At 38.0% G+C, this 21269-nt stretch overlaps 1 protein-coding gene across 4 annotated transcripts in view; it reads left to right on the forward strand.

Annotated features, from left to right (window-relative positions):
• The window catches only part of LOC139444912 (mannose-1-phosphate guanylyltransferase catalytic subunit beta-like), a 143526-nt gene extending 122257 nt beyond the window's left edge, over window positions 1-21269 (forward strand). For 2 of the 4 annotated variants that reach the window (XM_071225921.1, XM_071225920.1), the window contains exons 2-10: window positions 10840-10979; window positions 12101-12181; window positions 13126-13174; window positions 14619-14761; window positions 15949-16107; window positions 16722-16800; window positions 17654-17781; window positions 18079-18261; window positions 18689-21269. In XM_071225921.1, coding sequence (XP_071082022.1) covers window positions 10851-10979; window positions 12101-12181; window positions 13126-13174; window positions 14619-14761; window positions 15949-16107; window positions 16722-16800; window positions 17654-17781; window positions 18079-18261; window positions 18689-18820 — 1083 coding nt within the window. In that variant the 5' untranslated portion in view covers window positions 10840-10850 and the 3' untranslated portion in view covers window positions 18821-21269. Of the gene's footprint in view, window positions 1-3849; window positions 3910-7603; window positions 7688-10839; window positions 10980-12100; window positions 12182-13125; window positions 13175-14618; window positions 14762-15948; window positions 16108-16721; window positions 16801-17653; window positions 17782-18078; window positions 18262-18688 lie in introns of those variants that run through there. The other 2 variants (XM_071225919.1, XM_071225918.1) reach the window with 2 other exon arrangements.

The raw sequence follows: 21269 nt of genomic DNA on the forward strand, positions 1-21269 counted from the left end.
GGTTAGTACGGCGGTATGCTTACTTACTTACTTACTTTGGAGATTTAACGTGCGCTTTCCGACTGATGCGTATTTCGCACACGGGCCCGGCCAGGCCATTTAATGTGTTTCCGAAAGGGGCGAAGGTGGTCTGTGCAACCCAAGAGGGGGGTTTTAGGGGTTGCTTATATAGAATTTGGGAATTTTGGGAATTTGGGAATTTCGGCGGTATGACTTGCAAATGCCATTTTATACACTTCCACCCCCAGAAGAGGGTTCACTTTAATGACACAGACTATACCAAGCGATTAAGTGATCTGTGTCTCCTAATCCCCTATAATCCACTATAACAAGATTTGGGGTGAGGTTAAACCTAATCAATTTTAAATTAGGCATTAGTGATTAAGGTAACCAGTGAAGCTATTATTATAGTTAGGTTAGATCATGTAGCACTAGAAACAATCTAACAATATAGTGTATATTAAAATAGCATAAAATATAATGTAATAACGTTTAGAAATTAGTTACACATAATCGGGCTCGTGGAAGCAAAGTAATTCTTGTGCATCGGTTGATAATTTTATATTGTATTGAATGTTTGCAATCAAAGTGTATGTAAATAATGTATATTTAAATAATTACTGTGTGTGTTCAATTCAAATCATTCAAACTACCCTTGATGTAATGAATGTTTAAACAATGTACAACTATACTGATGGGCTGACAAATGGGGCTTCTCCCTTAACTCAGAAAAAACAACAGGAATAGTATTCAAACATAAAAACATGAAATCTGCCTCCCCAATCCTCCAGCTAAACAACCAAACAATCAAATTTCAAAAACAAACCAAATTCTTAGGACTTATTTTCGATGAACATCTCACCTGGGATGCTCACATCCAAAACCTAACAACTAAATGCAGTAAAGACCTAAACACCCTAAGATGCCTAACTGGCTCTACCTGGGGAGCCTCCAAAGATACCCTCCTCTCTCTCTACATATCACTGCGCCATATACAACACCCTAAACAACTATCTATCTAAAAGAGTTGACTCAATTCAATATCAGGCTCTCAAGCTAATTACACGCACCCAACATGCATGGCACCTCCTACACTTCACTTCAGGCCTTAACAGGAGAAATGCCACTAAGTCTGCGCAGGGAACAGCTAAGCTTAAATTTCTGGGCCGCGTCCCAATCAAACCTTCTCATCCAAAACCTAATAAACCAAAATATCAGCCCCAAAAACCAAGCTCTAGCTCTTAAACACCCCAAAGAATAACACACTACCTAAATGAACACCAAATTAAAAATCTTAAACAAAACTGCAAACAATCAAATATCTTCACCCCTAAACTTAAAATACCCAAAATAGACACAACACTAGCTAGCCAAATAAATAAACAAACCGACCCAAACATAGCTAAAACCACCACACTAGCATACATACACGAAAATTGGCCAAATTGGTGTTACATTTACACGGACGGATCTTCAAATCCAACCTCCAAACACACAGGCTTCGGAGTCCATACCACACAACCAGTTATATCCACACAATCCTTCCGACTCCCATGCAACCAATCAATATTCACAGCGGAACTAATGGGCATGGCCTCAGCCCTCCATAATCAAGAATCCAAAAACCACAACAAAATTCTAATACTTACCGACTCCCAAAGTGGACTGCAAGCCCTCCAAAACAAAAATACCAAAAACCGACCTAAATTAATAAATCAAATACTTAAAAGCTCCAACGACCTAACTAAGGCAGGCAGATAAATAACCTTCTTGTGGATACCCGCCCACGTAGGAATATACGGTAATGAAAACGCCGATAAGGCAGCCAAACTATCCCTCAAAATCCCAGAAATAAGCTTAAACTTACCGATCTCAAAATCAGAAATTAAAAGCGTAAACAAGCAAAAAATCACCAAAAAATGGCATAACCTATATCTAAACTCAAATAGCCAAATCAAAAAAGTACTCAGCAAACCAATAACCAAACCAAAAATTCTCCATCCATCAAAAAAAAATCGACAGAGTAATCACTAAACTCCAAACAGGACACACTAACCTAAATTACCACCTAATTTAAAAAAAAAAAAATACTACGGGTAACTGCCCACACTGCAAACAACTAGAAACCCCAGAACACGCACTCATCCACTGCACACACTACCTGACACATCGAACCGCATTACAAACCACCCTCAATCTAAACAAGGCTCTCACTCTAGAAGCAATACTAAACCCACAAAATAAACTAGAAAACTTCAAGGCCTTAGGCGTATTCTAAATCAAAACGGAACTAATAAAACGTATCTAAAAAAACCTATAATCTACCAAATCAAAATCACATAAACACACAAACATCCACCATACCCAGCTCCCTTAGTTCCCCTCCCCAACCCCATCGGCATCTATTCCAAATCTCAAAATTCCCAAATTCTATATAAGCAACCCCTAAAGCACACACCACTTTCGCCCCAGACTTGTCGTAACAGGCGAGTAACGTGATCGATGGTTGATGCATGTCATCGTATTCCGATTACCGGTATGTGGATCGATGCTCATGAGGTCAATCACTGGATTGTCTGGTCCAGATTCGATTATTTACAGACCGCCGTCATATTGCTGAATGCGGCGTTCAGGTACAAACATAATCAGCAAGTTATTAAGTACAATAGAAACACTTTATATGCTTAGTTTTCCTGGTTCCCCAGCCGAGAGGTCTTTCAGTGGCATCCGTCAGATGAAGAAATAATTGAGTATCTTCGATTGGCAATGCTACTAATATACCCAGGAAGCGACAGTAAGCTATTAATATATTGCAACTGACAAATCTACTTCCATCAATCGTGGAAAGTGTATGTAAATGAATGTATATTTAAATAATTACTGTGTGTGTTCAATTCAAATCATTCAAACTACCCTTGATGTAATAAATGTTTAAACAATGTACAACTGTACTGTACACGCAAAACCCATGAGCGCACGTAACACTTGTTTTATTCAGTTGCTCATGTATTGCTATATTTACAGTATCATTAAGGTCTATTTATGTCTACATTGTACACATTCAATGACATGCCGTCCGGCATTTGACATGTGGCCATATTATTTAACTAGCAGATTGAAATTTTATATTAATATTTGTATGTTCTTATTATTTGGTTTAATTTGTATTGTGTAAGGTTGTATTAAAATAAAGCTTATCATTACCTTCTTTATAAACATGAAAGATCATGTAAGATTATATTATTAATTGGTAAGATATTTATTAATATTTGTGTATTCTGTTAGGTTGTATTAAAGTAAAGCTTATCGGTGACGTTTTGCTGAGGTGCCATTTCAGCCTGCATGCACCCCATATTTCCACGTTGTTCGTGGTGGATATATTGTTGATGTCCGGAATATATTTTCGCTAATATGTATTAATATAAGATCACATACGGTCTATCGCCTAGAAATAGTGTTTGTAACTTTCTAGATCTGTAAAAGGTTGTGTTCCTAAAATAATTCGGACGACTTTATAATTTCGAAGACTAGATCGGTTGAACTGTAGTTTCACCATAACTGTATCCCCGTCTTATTCAAGCGAGTATGTTATGCAACCAACCCCCCCACCCACCCGCCCCCACCCCCTCTGTGTATCCGCCCATGGTGTTACGTATGACAGTATGTCATCACGGATTTAGAGGAATATGTCGTTGAATCACATAGCAGACGATAAATGTTGATCAATCAGAGCACCCATGATAAATTTTAATAATCTCCATGCTACCAGGCACAGCCGTAGTATCCGTAACTTACCGATTATTTCCGAATGCTCGTTGGGGGTGTGGCAGGAACATCCTGTTAGCCTCGTTTCGAAATTCAGTACCGTCGTGGCAAGAGATCGTTAGTGCATCTGTGACAAGAAAGAATGTAAGTGTTTGAATGGAAAACAATAAATTATGAGTGGATAGTCTGAATTATCAGCAAATAATAGCACCCATCACGCAAACCGTGGTCCATGTTGACGTGAACAGTTCGACTTGTCTCGCATTTCCTGACACCCAAAAGTACTGTCAAATCTGTCACCAGTTTATGATGAAATATCTCACTTCTTTGATTTAGGTTTTTGTCCAACTTATGTATGAACAAGACTAACGTCTCTTTGATGCACACGAGTTGTGTTCAGTTGATATGGTGCACTGGGGTGTCTGTGAGTTGTTCAAGCGTTCTCTCATCATGCAGAAGAGCCGGTTCGATTCCCACATTGATGTTAGCCGATAAGTCGTCATGCATCAGCCCTGACATGGCTGAGAAATCGTTGTAAAAACACACTCACACCTGTGACTATTGATTAATCCAGTGACACTACAGTCATTTCTGTGCAAGATTTGAGAATATTCCAGTGTTAGAAACTAACAGTTTTTGTCCAATACTCCTTATAATGATAACATATAGCAAAACCTTTCTCGTCCTTATGATACCTTTATAGACTAAAATCTAGTCTCTGAAATGAACATATCGTACATAAAAACAGTTGTTCAGTTATCTTAATAAAAATATAATAAAAAGGAGCCCAGTGACTCTCTTCATTTTCAGATACTGCAGTGATCTAGACTTGCCAAATATTATAGACTTGCATGGGCTGTATTTGATATATATTTGTATCAGGGTCTGTAAGACAGACTAGATACCTTTACTAATGGGCAGTTTGGTAAGGACTACAAGACCAGTGCCAATTTCTAACGCTATATTCTCTCAGAATGTTTTCAGTTCTCTTATAAAAATATCTCTTTGGAGGGATAATATGGTAAATTTCACCATTGGCTCTTTGGTCAGTATATTATCTAAATCAACCTTGGTAAATTGTTTGTTGTTGAAAATTGTACTCAGCAATATAACAGCGTTGTGATGTGGCATGTTTACATAGCATGAGAAATTAACACTAGTCCTGTAGTCCTTGCCAAACCTTTTCGGTTTGTAATCCATAATAAGCATTGTCGGCCTACCTTTAGAATATACAGTACCACAAACTTTTCAAACACGTGACAATACCCTATGACGTAATTTGTTGTATTTTGTTGCCAGTCACACCGGCGAAACAATGCCCAGGGTTGTCAGGGGCCATCGAGTGTGCATAAGCTCCTCCCAGTGATCTATCATCTCTACACGCAATATCTTTGAATACGTCCAGCGGTGTTGAGAGTTTTGAATATTTGTTTACTAAATATAGCCTGCGGCGGCGCATTTTATAGCAAGCGCTAGTTTACGAAAGCACTTTTATTTTTTATATATTTTGTATTTCGTTTTTCTCATTTTCTTCATTTACAAGGGGCAGAAAACCTGTAAGTCAAGGAGGTTGCTCTGTTCAGTCAGTTCAAATTCCCCAAATGTAATAAAAACATTCCCAGTTGCTGCAGTTATTGGTGCAACTGATGTTATGGCTTTGTGGGTGGTGACTTGTGTTAAACTGATAACATGATCAGTAAGGAGGATCAATGAAGCTTTCATACTTTGTTTTACACAATTGACTTGTTATTAATTTGTTAAATGAAATATAATATATCCTAATTTAAGACAGTAATTTTTGTGAAAATAATGATATTTTCTAGGGCTGCAACGAATACACTATGAGGCAAATACGATTCATATCACTAATAATGAGTAACAAATATGAATATTAATTCACAATTACAATAACAAGTCAGCAGTTTATGTAGTATTTATTATATTCAGTGAAACAATAACATAATAATTCATTTGACATGGTTTGTTAATTATTAATAAATTATACATTTATATACTGCACTTATCCAGGTCTAGTATCTGCTCAAAAGCACAGTGACAACAATACTATCAAATTTAATATTATTAGAGTGTTGTCATTGAAAGAAATCTATGCATATAATATGTTGTTATGGATATTTTTAGGTACAGGGTATGTAAATATACATGATAGCATATTCATAAATATTTGATTCTAGTGGCCATGAATAACGAATTCAATTCATTAATGGTTACGCTTTGATTCACCGAATATGAGAGTGAATCGTAACAGCCCTAATATTTTCCCAATTTGCCTGCAATTTGGGCAGTTAGTTTAGAATCCTAGATAATACAACTCTAAAAGTCATCCTTTCATTTTCTTGACTATAAAGTTACCTGAGCAGTGGAGATTAGCTGAGAGAAAACGCTGCTTACAAACTATAATCAATTGTCCAAGAGTCCAAGACGTTATTTCTGCTAGTTGACTATGAGATGTCAATCTGCTCCTACCAGTAGTTACAACCCCTGGTTCCTGGCATTACCTAATGCCTGACCCATGAACATCTGGGTGATAATTGGTCTCCAGCAACCCATGCTTGTTGTAAGAGGCGACTAACAGTTGTTGAGTCGTCTCAAGTAGGTAGGCTTTTTTTCCAGGGATTCATTCAGACCTGAGAGGCCCAAAATTCCCAATAAATATTGTTATAGTAATATGTAACTAACATGTTATAGCTTTGTATTTCACTGATAACAGGACCAATATAGAGGAAGAGGCTTAACGATTAGTTTTACATTATTGCATTGAATGCAATGTTAAAATGTAATGTCAAAATACCTGGTACTTTTGAATTTAAGAAAAAGAAAAAAATAATAACATTTATTTTTCAACAAAAATCATTTTTGCCCCATCTGCCTGTCAAGAGAACTGTGTTTGGAATCCTAGATAAATAATTGTTACTTTTTTTGCCTTTGCAACAACAGTTATTTTGAAAACTGATTATCTGGTGGTACTATATTTTCATAGTTTCTTTATGTCATGATTGACTATTTGATTCAGATTAATTAATTTGATTAAAATGTTGTGAAGATTATTTTTGGAGAATTGGAAGACTACGTTATAAAAGTGCAGCATTAGAAATTGGCCCTAGTCTGGTAGTCCTTGCCAAACTGGCCAAGTCTTAAGGTATCATGAGGACTAGTAGAAATTAGCCATTTTTTAAGGGTTTTGCTAAGTGTTATCATTCTAAGGACCAGTAGACTAAAAAGGTTAATTTCTACCCCTGAAGTGTATTTGAAATACAAACAAAAATGTTCATAATAAACATATTTTCAGCAGTAGAAACCTTGAAACTAACATTTTTAGTCCACTAGTCCATATAATGATAAGATATAGCAAAACCCTTAAAAAATGGGAAAATTCTACTAGTCCTTCTGATACCTTAACTATTGGGCAGTTTGGCAAGGACTACAGGACTAGTGCTAATTTCTAACGCTGATTTTAATCAACATGATCAAAGAACAATAAAACATTGTGTGTGTTTTGCAAAGTGTAAGGCCACGCTTATATGTAAATCAAGCTACATTGTTCTGTCAAAGGTAAATTAAGAAGCTTGTGGAGCAAATATATCAGATAACAATACTCTTAATTAGAAGTCATAATCTGCACTTGTCTAAATCAAAGAAAGAATTAAATAGTAATTATAGCAGTTCAAGCTCCAGTTAGGCTTATCCACTGAAGGTTGAATGTTGAGATTGACTGTACGAAGGCCAGCAGTCCCAGCACTGTAGTGGTATGCAGCCATCAATCATGTACCAGCTTGTATGAAGCAAAGGATTGTTTGCTGTGGCCCCCACTTATAAACTCAATGCCTCAATGTGTGTCAGTGTTGGTATCGACAGGCTACGTCACACATCACACCTTGGACTTAGGCAACCATGAAGAAAGGTAATGTTATGCTGTTTAGTGACATCAAGTTCATTTAATATTACTGTTAATCAAACCTGTGGAATAAGAGATGAGAACTTAAATCAACACATGAGGCAAAAGTTGATGTTTGATAATGTAAAGCGTGGACGTTTTGTATTACATTGAGATAGATCGTGAGGTGGTTATTTTGTAAGGCTGTGTGAAATAAAGCATGAAAGGGGCCCATGTTATAGTCCTAATGTTAAAAGTTGAAGTACTGTCAGGTCAGTTTGACAGTTACTGAGTACACCAAGATCATTGTCATAATGTGAAATGCTTAGATGTAGCTTACAAGCTTCCTGTACTAAATCCCTGCCATTGTGTTGTGAGCATTGTCACTGGCCACACACAACACAAACCTGTAGCAGTCACACAGTGGCAGAGAAGGCAGTCATGCTTAATATAAAGTTTTCATCAGAAAGATCTGGCTTGATGTTAAGCATATTTTATGTTTTAAAATTGCTCTTATCAGTGTGTGTTTAACTTGTGACAATTAAGTAAACTATATCTGTCGGTCACATCATCAACATGTGTTGCAGTTAATCAATGAATATGTCATAATGCCTCTATTTGTGAGTGATAAGTCAGTAGTGATAGATCTAGGATTAAATGATCAATAGTGTTAGAATTTAAGCAGTGATTTTGCTAGAGACAAATGTCATGGGACATTTTCTTTTTCTTTTCAAATTTTCATTCTTCTCTATCAATCCGTATTTGAAAACAATTTAATGTGACAGTAAGTATGGGTCCTAGAAAATGAACTGATCTGACAAGCTGGTTTGGATGAAAGTGAAGAGATCATTGTCCTTACAAGATCTAGGAGGTATGGGACAAAACTAGTAGAGCAAGAAAGAATACTATGATGTTGGAGTCTGTGTTACAGAGTGATATACAGACTGATAGCAATGGGCAGGTAGTCGTGTACACAGGGAGTTAGAATGGAGAGTGGCCAGGACAAAAGAGAATGTGGGTGGGGTCTTGTGTAGCTGTGCATGTGGAGGACTGCTTGACATTGTAAATTATTAACATGGCCGCTTCAGTAGTTGGCATAGGAAATAAGAATACCTGGTAATAGCATAAATACTAACTATGAATTCCGTTTTCAGTCCTTTCTTGTGTTGCACATGGTTTTGAAGAAACATTTTCTCACCCCATTATTAGATGACATTGCGCTCAATTATACTTTTTCTTCACTTCTGAGTATTCTAGACAAAAGCTGCTACTAAAACTTGCACATTGCTTTGTACTTGTTGTATATTCAATTTTGGTAAACATTTTGACAAAGGGATGACCACAGTTTACCAGGCCCAGTGTTTTTGCTTAAGATGATTGACACTGGGGCATTTTATCAACTTTGATAGGACATTCTTCTACCATGTCTTAGGACATTTTGTATAACAGTGAGTCTGTGTCCAAGAAAATGAACCGATCTGAAACACTGAGACCGGTCGGTTAGTTTATGAATTGCTGGCAACAGCTGTAGTATCATGGCAGTTACAGTGTCTTGGGTTAATTACGTGGTGTAACAAGACCGTGGAGCAGGGACATCATGCATGTGAGCACTGTATGTTGTATAATCCACAAAGCAGTATTAACCAGATAGAAGCTTTTTTGTTTTCATTATATTACTATAGCTTGTCAAGAAGTAAGCTTAACTGAAACTCTTAATATTTATATTTTCTTCCACATCTTTCACATTTTGGTTGCTGATACATCAAAGGAAGAATAATTGGATGTTGGTTCAAGTTTTGCTGTTGACAGCTGTTGGGTTTTTTTCAAAACAGAAATTTGTATTCACACAGCAATTTGTTTGTATCCTGACAAATGATGTGGAGTTCTTATATCCCGTTCATCTCTTTGCACTTATTGGAGTCTGACTTCAACCAAGTCACCGTTAGTTGCCTCTTACGACAAGCATAGTCGCTTTCTACAGCCAACATGGGCTGCTGAAGGCCTATTCTAACCCGGTTACTGACCAATTCTGTGGTGACTCACTTGGTGACCGCAATGGAAGACCAACGGTGACTGTGTGACGTCATCCCCGCTCACACCTTTGACCACTGGTTATTTCGTGTCCGAACATTGTGTTACATGCTATCACTGATTATGGTGCAAAACAACATTCAGTGACTCACTTTGGTTAAGCAATGAATTTCATGTCAGTGTGTAACAGTTCGGTCACCTGGACGTGGACTGCATGTCCCTTGCTTGTGTATTAGCTGTACACCATATGGTGATACACACAGTGTATGGTGATACACACAGTGTATGGTGATACACACGCTGTATGGTGATACACACACTGAATGGTGATACACACAGTGTATGGTGATACACACAGTGTATGGTGATACACACACTGTATGGTGATACACACAGTGTATGGTGATACACACAGTGTATGGTGATACACACAGTGTATGGTGATACACACGCTGTATGGTGATACACGCGCTGTATGGTGATACACACACTGAATGGTGATACACACAGTGTATGGTGATACACACAGTGTATGGTGATACACACACTGTATGGTGATACACACAGTGTATGGTGATACACACAGTGTATGGTGATACACACAGTGTAGAGTGATACACACAGTGTATGGTGATACACACGCTGTATGGTGATACACACACTGAATGGTGATACACACAGTGTATGGTGATACACACAGTGTATGGTGATACACACACTGTATGGTGATACACACACTGAATGGTGATACACACACTGTATGGTGATACACACACTGAATGGTGATACACACACTGTATGGTGATACACACACTGTATGGTGATACACACACTGTATGGTGATACACACACTGAATGGTGATACACACACTGTATGGTGATACACACACTGTATGGTGATACACACACTGAATGGTGATACACACACTGTATGGTGATACACACACTGAATGGTCATACACACACTGAATGGTGATACACACACTGTTTAGTGATACACACACTGTATGGTCATACACACACTGAATGGTGATACACACACTGTATGGTCATACACACACTGAATGGTGATACACACACTGAATGGTGATACACACACTGTATGGTGATACACACACTGTATGGTGATATATTTGCTGTTGTTACAGAACTAGGCAACATGAAGGCTCTGATCCTGGTGGGCGGGTACGGCACACGGCTACGTCCCTTGACGCTCAGTAAAGCCAAGCCGCTGGTGGAGTTTGGGAACAAGCCCATGCTGCTGCACCAAGTGGAGGCTCTAGTTGAGGTAACTCTTTCATCTCTTTACATCATTATCATTATCAGGAGCCAAGGAATGGAGATGCATGTTTTTGTCTTTATCAATTCTACTTCAGTAACATGTTCCACCCATTCAAAGTTTCATGCACCATCATTTATTGCACCATCTTTTGGTAGATTATTACAAGAAGCTTGTTCTATTTGTCCTTGGACAATGAAAATATCCAGGTACTTAGTCAGCAGGGAGGAGTCTGTAGTTGATAGAGACACTGGACAACATTAATTGTGTCCTGATACCCCTGCACACAAAAGACTACACGGGAGAGTATATCACCTACGCCTCATGTCGACTGTTAAAATGTGTTGCCTGGCTGACAGAGTCATTGTACCATCATGTTTGTCTGATCCATTTTGGAGGACTTGCCATGTTTAGCTGTAATAGTCCTGACTGCGCTGTCATACATTGTTTACTCAAGTCAATTTCTCTAATTGTTTCATGCATTTCCTTTTCAGCAATGTGTCATTAAAACATGCTTCAGAATTTATAGAGGTTGAAATATCATATCATTTTGTGTCTGAATTATGTTCTTACCTGTTAGTTGTCAGGGCTATTTCATTGTGGAATCTGATACACTTACCATCTTTACAGATAGAAAATTCAAAATAACAAGAGGACAGATATACTGATGGAAACAATTAAGGGAACATGGTGAAATAGTGCACGTTAATTTTTTCTGGTGTGTTCAGTATAACTGGAGAAGGGGACACAGTGGTTTCAGCATTCTAAGGCCCCACCAGGGTCAGCAGTTAGCCCAATATCCAGGCTCAGATGTTTTATCAAAGCGATACCCTTTTGGCTTTCATTCTACATGACTCTGACATATCCTGATTTGACTGCCGCAATCACTCGCTCACCTATGAGAGTTCATATGAAAGTTAATACTTGAGACATGCAACCCTTTTATCCCCCTCCCTGATTTCTTTCATCAATGAGACTACCTCCATGGTATTATAATATAGAGGTAGCCAAGCATTCTGAATATGTGATCAGCTGACAGGTGTTTTCTGAGTGATACCGGAATTATTAATACTACCATTAGCCCGAGCAGGTTTTGACAGAGTACTGATTGCACACATGCTATGTTCCAGGCAGGTGTTAAACACATCATCCTGGCTGTCAGTTACCGAGCGGAACAGATGGAGAAGGAACTCAAGTGTTTGGAACAACAGGTGAGGAAACAACATGGAAGGAAATCAATGTCTGAAATAGGGTATCTGCATGAGAATGTGTGAGTGTATGGCGAGCAGGGAGGACAACATTCTGCTGATCTGTAGAATTCCTGCTTTCTGATTGGTTTGCCAGCTGTACCGAATTTCTGTTAGACAATGATATTGGTGATGACTGCATCAAGCAAAAAAGCGTTTTTTAACCATTTCTTTCTCAAACCTGGCTGGTTGCCAATATAAAACAGATTGTAGTCAGATTGTCACATTACTCATCACTATTATTAGTAATTACCAAAGAGGGTTTTGTCAGTTTGTCCTGGTAGAATGATAAGGCATAGAAATGAGGTTGCCACCTGTGATTTGATGCCAATACATTTTTCAAATTCGAAAACCTCACACTGTTGCATTTAGGTTCAAATTATTCACAAATATCACATCTACATTTGGAAATTCTTAACTGAAAACACAGGTTTATCTTGTATTTACTTTCAACTTCATTGATTTAAAATGCCATCATAGAATTTTGTTTAATTCCTCAAATCATGTCATGCATCCTGTTATATGCCAGAATGTGTACCAGTAGACAGAAACTTGGTGTTTCATAAAGGTACATTGTCATTAGAACCCATGCCTGCCGTAACAGGTGATTAACTGTTCAGACTCGCTGACTTGGTTGATGCATGTGATCGTATCCCAATTGTGTATACTGGCGCTTATGATGTCAATCACCGAACTGTCTGGACCAGACTCAATTAGTTACAGACCGCCGTCATATAGCTGGAATATGCTGGGTGCACTGAAAAACAAAGAGACAAAACATTGTCATAAGAGTCATTTTAATCAGACAAGCTTTTTTTATATAATCAAAGTATTTAATTAGTTTGAACATATTAAGTACATATTATGACTATGAATAGCAACTCATGTTTTCATTTTTTTGTTTTCAGCTTGGAATTAAGATCACAATATCACTTGAAACAGAACCTCTTGGCACAGGTATGTTTAAAACTGATTATTCAGTCAAATCTTGAGACAAACATAGGTACCTTGGGACCCCGCCTACCCCAGAGAATGATCAGGTTCTCAGGCTAGGTGATTTTACTGATTACAAGTGGTCGTACACCGACAGCTTTCACCAGTGCTTGTGCATTCAATCACTGGTTGCCACTGGACAGATGGACTGAATTATTGCTGACTGCAGTGTATAACAACATTCGCTCTCTCACTATATATATATATATACAGTATTTCTGTGCACCCGTAATTACAGGTTTTTACCAATAAAATTAGGCTTGGACTGGTAATTCAGGGTTTGAATCCCAACATGGGTACAATGTGTAAAGCCCATTTCTGGTGTCCCCTGCCGTGATATTGCTGGAATATTGATAAAATCGGCGTAAAACCAAACTCACTCACTCACTCACACTATGAAGGTTCATACTCCAGTAAACTGTGAAACAAAGAGAAAGTGAGTTCTTATCATTTTTTTATCACATTTTCATACCTCAAAGGATGTAGGCCAAGATCTAAACACAATTTCATTTAGTATGTGGGACGTCATGTTTACACTGACAGCCATACAACAACCAGCTATATCGCGTAATAAAATAGTTCCTCAAAAAAAGAGTTGACATGAGCGTATGGATGCATAACTTTCTCTTCAGTAACATCTTACACAACACATGTGTTCAAATAATATTACCATTAGATGAGAAATGTCTTTAAAGAACTACCTAAGTAAGTCAGTCACAATGACAGCACGTCGTAATACATTTACATCAAGTACAAGACGTCAAAATGCCAACGCGATAAACGTGACGGGAGCGATTTCCGAAGTTGTTAATGAACCTGTGGCGGTTACATGTGTTAGTCGTCATTGATCAACTGGCCGATCATTAAAAGGTGATTAAAGATGCGTCAAACAGACACTAAGGTAAATTCATAGTTTGCTGGAGATGGTCACTGTCAGCCTAGACACGGATCGAGTCGATACTACAATAGTTTGGATGTGCGTTTCTTCGTTTGCTCATTAGGATGGGCAGTAGCAAGGATATTTGTGAACAATCATGCAGTCAAGCTCTCTGACTTTTATCAATGCATACTGAAACGCAGAGACCAAGATTAAAGGTACTAAAAGATCAGAAAGAACGCTTATGTATGTTTTCGTCCAAGGGAATTCCCAGGAGTTTCCCCAGGAATGTGGAAGTAGTCCATCAGTGTTTACATCATTTCAAGAACACAGTCTCGTGAAAAAACGTATGAACGTCAAATTGTGTCATTCATACTCTTATGAACATCAATTTTGCGGTCATGTGACCGACCTCTCGTCCATTTGAAAAGCCGTATATCGTGTAAACTTCAAATTAAAAAATTATATACATATGTGCAGCATGTGTATGTGTTTTGTGTAATATAGGAGTTGTGTGTATGTGTGTTGCAGCTGGTCCTCTGGCCCTGGCCCGAGAGCTGCTCACACAGGATGAGGATCCCTTCTTTGTGCTCAACAGCGACATCATCTGTGACTTTCCCTTTAAAGACATGCTGCTGTTTCACAGGAACCATGGCAAAGAGGGAACCATTGTGGTAGGTGCCTTGTTTTGTTTTTTTTGTGTGTATTTTTTAACGCCACACTCAGCAATTTTCCAGCAGTATGATGGCGGTCTGTAAATAATCAAGTCTGGACCAGACAATCCAGTTATTGACTTCATGAGCATCAATCCACACAATTCAGATACGAAGACATACATTAACTAAGTCTGCAAGTCTGACCACCAGATCCCGTTAGTCGCCTCTTACAGCAAGCATGGGTTGTTAAAGACATATTCTAACCCGGATGCATGTCATTGTATCCCCATTGGAGTAGATCGATGCTCATGATGTCAGTCAAGTGAATGTCTGGTCCAGACTTGATATCTGGAATAATGCTGAGTGCGGCATTAAACAACAAACAAACAAAACTGATGAATGTTGTTACCTGATACCTTATCTTATGTTGTGTTACTTGGTGAAAATTGTGCTACCTGATAAATGTTGTGTTTTCTGATGAATAATGAGTTAACTGATGTCTTGTGTTAACAGATGAATGTTGAGTCATGTGAGACCTTATCCTACATGGAGCTTCAGTACAAGAAGCTTAAAAGTTCAAATAATCCTTTTTAAAAATGCAAGTTCTGTCCATCTTACCGAGGCAATGGCTTTAACTTACTATGAAAGTCCAGTTTCCACCCTTGCCAAAGAAGGCTGGAATTCTGGAGTAAGATTTTGGCTCGACTAACGAGTCTAGGCATAGTGCAATCAAAGTCGCGTAACGAACGAGAGATCTGGTTCATAAACAACATGGATTTCAACATACAAATTTCGGTCGTCTATAGGATTTGCAAAGCATGTGCACCGCCAACCGGGCGTTGACAGATATTTTGCAAATATATTCATGTTTTTAATCAAGATCCTCAAGTGATTTGATGCACTTCGTGAAGTAAGACCTGTTTTATTACAATATAGATCTTGATAATCGATCCGATCGTCTTGACTGGACGCATTTCGATGCAACTGCAAGTGATATTGAGAGGAGGAATCTGATTAGTCCATAGGAGACACATAACTTGCAATAGCCACTGGTGGCGCTACTATCGAGCCTGAAAATTCCAGCCTTGTTTGGCAAGGGTGAGAGCCAAAATAGATTTATTGACAAAGAAGTGCTTTATAGCCCTAAGAAATATGAATCTACATGCAGAAATAGAGTGGTTGAGAGTATTTGTGAATGTTCTCAGGTGACGAAAGTAGAGGAGCCCTCCAAGTATGGTGTTGTGGTGTATGATGCAGAGAATGGCAGGATTAACCGCTTTGTGGAGAAACCCCCAGAATATGTGTCCAACAAGATCAATGCTGGAATGTACATCCTGAGTCCGTCCATGCTCAAGCGTATTAAGGTAAGATTGGTTGGAAACATGACTTGATCAATCACTTTAATTATCTCCTCTTGGGCATAAATGCAAGTAATGGTCTTAAATGTTCAAAGTGATCTGCTGGAGTAGAAATATACATACTGGAATAAATTATTCCACCCAACCAAGATAAAAATGTTCACTATAACACTACCTGTGTGACCTGTTGGACTCCATTTAACATACTGATACAAAAATGATATGGTGAATTTTACATTTATACAAGTACCATTTATAGACTCTGCAACATTTTGTAAAATCACAGGAACATATATAAAAAAAACCTCGTAGTTTAACAAGACCATCCATCCACTCACCATGTGAAAGAAATATGGTTCATCCCAGACTGCAAACATCTACAACTCTAGCTGAAAATGTTGAACGGAATTGTGAGGATTGTAGGTTCAGAATACAAGTAAGTAACATGACACTACAAAATAAGAGGCAATAGCAGTAATACCTGACATCAAATGACATAAGAAGAAACAAAGTTACTTGAGAGTCATGAACACTACCGGTATTAATCGCGGGGGTTTCGAATGTAATTCAAAGTGTGTCTTTGGCAATCACCTTATTCCATTGGGGGATTCAATTTTCAGCTGCAACCAACATCGATAGAGAAAGAAGTTTTTCCCTTTATGGCCCAAGATGGTGAACTCTATGCAATGGAATTACAAGGTAGGTTTAATCATCATTTCCACAAGGGAGAGAAATATACTTTACTATTTTATACACTGTACTGGGCACAGGTGGCCTGGCCCAGAAGTGCAAGGCGCCACAATTTGCTGGGCAGATTTGTATCGCATGCCATATTGCCACTCACTCACTCACGAACGAAGATTAATTTTAGAGATTAATTTCTTCATGATTTTAATTGGAGTGTGAGTGAAGTTTTAGAGATTAATTTCTTCATGATTTTAATTGGAGTGTGAGTGAAGTTTTAGAGATTAATTTCTTCATGATTTTAATTGGAGTGTGAGTGAAGTTTTAGAGATTAATTTCTCCATGATTTTAATTGGAGTGTGAGTGAAGTTTTAGAGATTAATTTCTTCATGATTTTAATTAGAGTGTGTGTGAAGTTTTAGAGATTAATTTCTTCATGATTTTTAATTAGAGTCTGAGTGAAGTTTTAGAGATTAATTTCTTAATGATTTTAATTGGAGTGTGAGTGAAGTTTTAGAGATTAATTTCTTCATGATTTCAATTAGATTGTGTGTGAAGTTTTAGAAATTAAGTTCTTCAGTGTATAGTGGAACCTTATGAGAACATTATTTTCTGGAACATTTACCATTTAAGACCTCTGACAATCTACTGAAATGTAAAGGGTTGGTAGCTGATATAAACAAAGTATGTGTGTAGGTTTGTCTTGCAAGCATGAATTCAATGTAGGCCTCATTATTGTGTATTGTTCTACCAGTTTTCTGTCTGTTGGTCATGAGTGTGATCATGTCTGATGTTTGGTGTTGTGTTGCAGGTTTCTGTCTGTTGGTCATGAGTGTGATCATGTCTGATGTTTGGTGTTGTGTTGCAGGTTTCTGGATGGACGTTGGTCAGCCCAAGGACTTCCTGACAGGAATGTGTCTATACCTCAACTCCCTCAAACACAATCACCCAGAGAAGCTGCACCAAGGTCCTTCCATTGTTGGCAATGTGCTGATTGTAAGTTTGTTTGAATGTGCCAGAAATCTGTTGTAGCCTCGAGGGACCAGCAGAAAGCACAATAGCCATCATACGGGGACATTTTGCTTTACATAGTTTACCGTTATTGTTTTCTCAAAAACATTGCAGTAAACACAAAATTCCAAAACAATACTTTAAACAATGTCCAAAGAAATAAATTGAAAAGCTCCTGATACAGTAATAGATTTGTTTCTATTGATGGTGAAAACATTTATAGATGTAAGTGCGCAGGCTCAATCTATCTGTTTGTTCATATATGGTTTTTTTTCTTTCCAGGATCCGAGTGTCAAACTTGGAAACAACTGTCGAATAGGCCCCAATGTTACCTTAGGCCCAGATGTTGTCATAGAAGATGGTGTTTGTATAAAAAGGTGTACAGTGCTCAAAGGTGCGACCATCAAGTCTCACTCCTGGCTGGAGTCCTGTATTATCGGCTGGAACTGTACAGTGGGCAACTGGGTGAGTAGTCCCTACACTTAAGGCTGTAATGTTGCTCTTGCTAAATCCTTAGCAATATTCCTGCTGTATGACAATTGCCTGTTACTAATAGAATCTAGACCAGACTAATAGGTAATTGAGTTAATGAACAAAATAAGACAAAATGACACTAAGTGTAATATATGGATGTTTATATGTCATAATGACAGAGAGGAATAATTACAGTACACATCTGAAGGAAAGAATCTTAAAAGAGAGAGGTAATTTAAAGTTCCCAAGTGAATGGAAACCAGATATGTAAACATTTCGGATTACTACTAAACTCAACATTTAGTTAATGACAAAGTTTTTTGACATTGTACAGCTAACAGGTTGGAATTATGGGTGTACATTTTCCCCTGAAGTTTGAAGAATGGCTCTGTGTGTAGTGGTGGGTTTCACGTTGCAGGTCCGGATGGAGAATGTGTCAGTGCTTGGGGAGGATGTTATAGTAAAGGATGAACTGTACATCAATGGAGGTCGCATCCTGCCACACAAGTCCATCTCCGAGTCGGTGCCAGACCCTCAGATCATCATGTAAGACAGCTAGCTGTGTAGTGGAGGACTGAAGCAGTACACACAAGTCCATGGTTGTGGCATGCCAGAAGCTAAGAAATGATCACATCACTTTAAAGAGGTTATTCTTGACTACTTCATTGCCATTCACTCACTCAAGTTCAAACCTCTTGACACACATGGGTCTAATGGGATGTGTGCAGATTAACTAATATTATTCCTGGTGTGACGCCCTCAGACCACTGGATGTCTTAGTGTCACGTTTGTCTGTTGTGCTTGAGGTCACCTTTACCTATCTTAAACCATCTACAAAAATGTATTTCCTTTATGAATCAAAACAATTTGTTTTCAGCAATTCACTTTTGAAACTGCATAGGAGATGATTCAGTTTGTAAAATACACCTGATTGTCAGATTTTTAAAATACACTACCTAATTGTCAGATTTTAGAAAAAATGTGTTTGTCTGAAAGTGGAAATGAGATGGTTGCTTGCTGGTGCTTGTCCTAATTTTGCATAGCCATCCAGCCATGTCATGAAGCTTGTAATTTCTATTAAACAATCACTATCCTAATAATAGGGATACCAGGTTTATGGTATAAATAATCAATACTTTAGTAATCGGGAGACAGTGTCATTCAACCCCTGGTTTACAGTGATGGATCCTACTGCTGATTGTGTTCAATAACAATGTATATACCACCATCTGGTGGAAACATTTTAGACTTGTTAATACTGAGTTACAGTCATGAGTGAGAGTGTCTGTTGCCGAGATTAACTGTGTTTGTGACTGATCCATGTAACAATTCGTACAACTGTCCCAAATACTTTGCCATTTTGACAACTTGGTTGTCACTTGAAAGGTTATGTATATATTCTGCTATTTATGTGGTCATTATGAAATAACTGTTGGTATATGTTCATTTTACATTATTAATGACATGCAAGACTTGTTGTTTTTGATGTTGTTATGGCATAAATTCTTTAATACCACAAACTTGTTGGGAGAAGATTGAGGTATATGGAGGTGTGTGACTGGTGTAGTTATAATAGCAGTATTTTCTACTGGTACCTGGTGGGGAAGGGTTGTCCATTAAGTCACACAGCTGCTAGTTACATTATTATGATCTACTAACATTACATAATCATGGATAAATATAGTCTCCCCATTGTGTTCATTCTAAGAGTACATGACACCCGGTTCGTAAACATGGCATCAACAGATATTTTCCAAATCATTTCATGTTTTTAATCAAGGCTCTCAAGTGATTTGATGCACTTCGTGGGATCTTGATTATTGATCAGACTGTCTTGACTGGGTGCTGCCATTTTGTTTGAAGCAATTTCAAGTGATATGAGAGGTGAAATCGGATTGGTCAATAGGAGGGACATAACTCATAATAGACACTAGTGGAGCTACGGTTGAGCCACAGAATTCCATCGTAGTTCAGCTAGGGGGGAAACTGGACTTTTGTAGTAATTTAACACCCTTGCCTCGGGAAGATGTGCTTGTGTTAAAGGTAATAATACTTCAATCCAACTGAAATGTCACCAGTCTCAGCTGGCAGGCTTTATTTCCGACACTGATGTCACTATACTTCAAATGACATTGCTAAGATAAGAGATGTACAACTTATGTGTTCGAATACTAGTGTCCTGTAGTACGGAAGTACATTGCAAGGTTAGATCTCACTAGTCGGACATCACTGTTCCAGTTTAGCCACACAACATTCTGGAGAAATGTGTTCCTGTGTTTGTTATAAATTAGACATGAGCAGACAATCTTATTGTTCTTGATTGATATTATTTCACAAGTTGTCATTCTTAAGTATAATGGTTGCCTTGATAACAGAATTCCAGCCTTCATAATTCAGAACAGGACATTAAACCTTTTCCCTTTTGTTTGCCATTTTATGTTTAAGACAAGCATTCTCCTCCCACTGTAGATATCAGCACCCTGAACATGCTTGCATGCTTTTTATGCTAAACAATTGTGGATGCGCTTCAAGTAGATGGGTAGAATTAGTGAAAATATGTTGGATGGGCTTATTTATTCATGGGACTATATTTGGCCCTCAGGGTCATGCTGCATAGATATGAAGAAGCTGGCCTGGCTGTCTGGTTTCATAGCATTTATTTAATTTGTTCTTAAGTAAATACTTACCTGTCTTTTCAGAAAGACATTTTGACGATGGTATCACGTATATTTGCAGACATCAAAAACTTTAAAAAAGAAAATGTTGACACTACTGATGGGGAAGTTAGGCTTAGATAACAAATATATCTGGTCTGTTTTGGAAAGTTGATCTCAAATGTAGGGGCAAGAATCTTTGTGATGATAGTGCCACATGTGGAGTTCATTTGTTTGTAATGACCCCTGCACGATCAGATGAATGTGGGAATGACAGTTAGGTGTGTGTATGATGTCAGATGTACATAAGCTGTATCATGACCATTAAAACATTTTCTATATTAA

This window comes from Haliotis cracherodii, unplaced genomic scaffold, assembly GCF_022045235.1.
Source record: "Haliotis cracherodii isolate W230 unplaced genomic scaffold, xgHalCrac1.p SCAF_6, whole genome shotgun sequence".
NCBI classification, from domain to species: Eukaryota; Metazoa; Mollusca; class Gastropoda; order Lepetellida; family Haliotidae; genus Haliotis; species Haliotis cracherodii.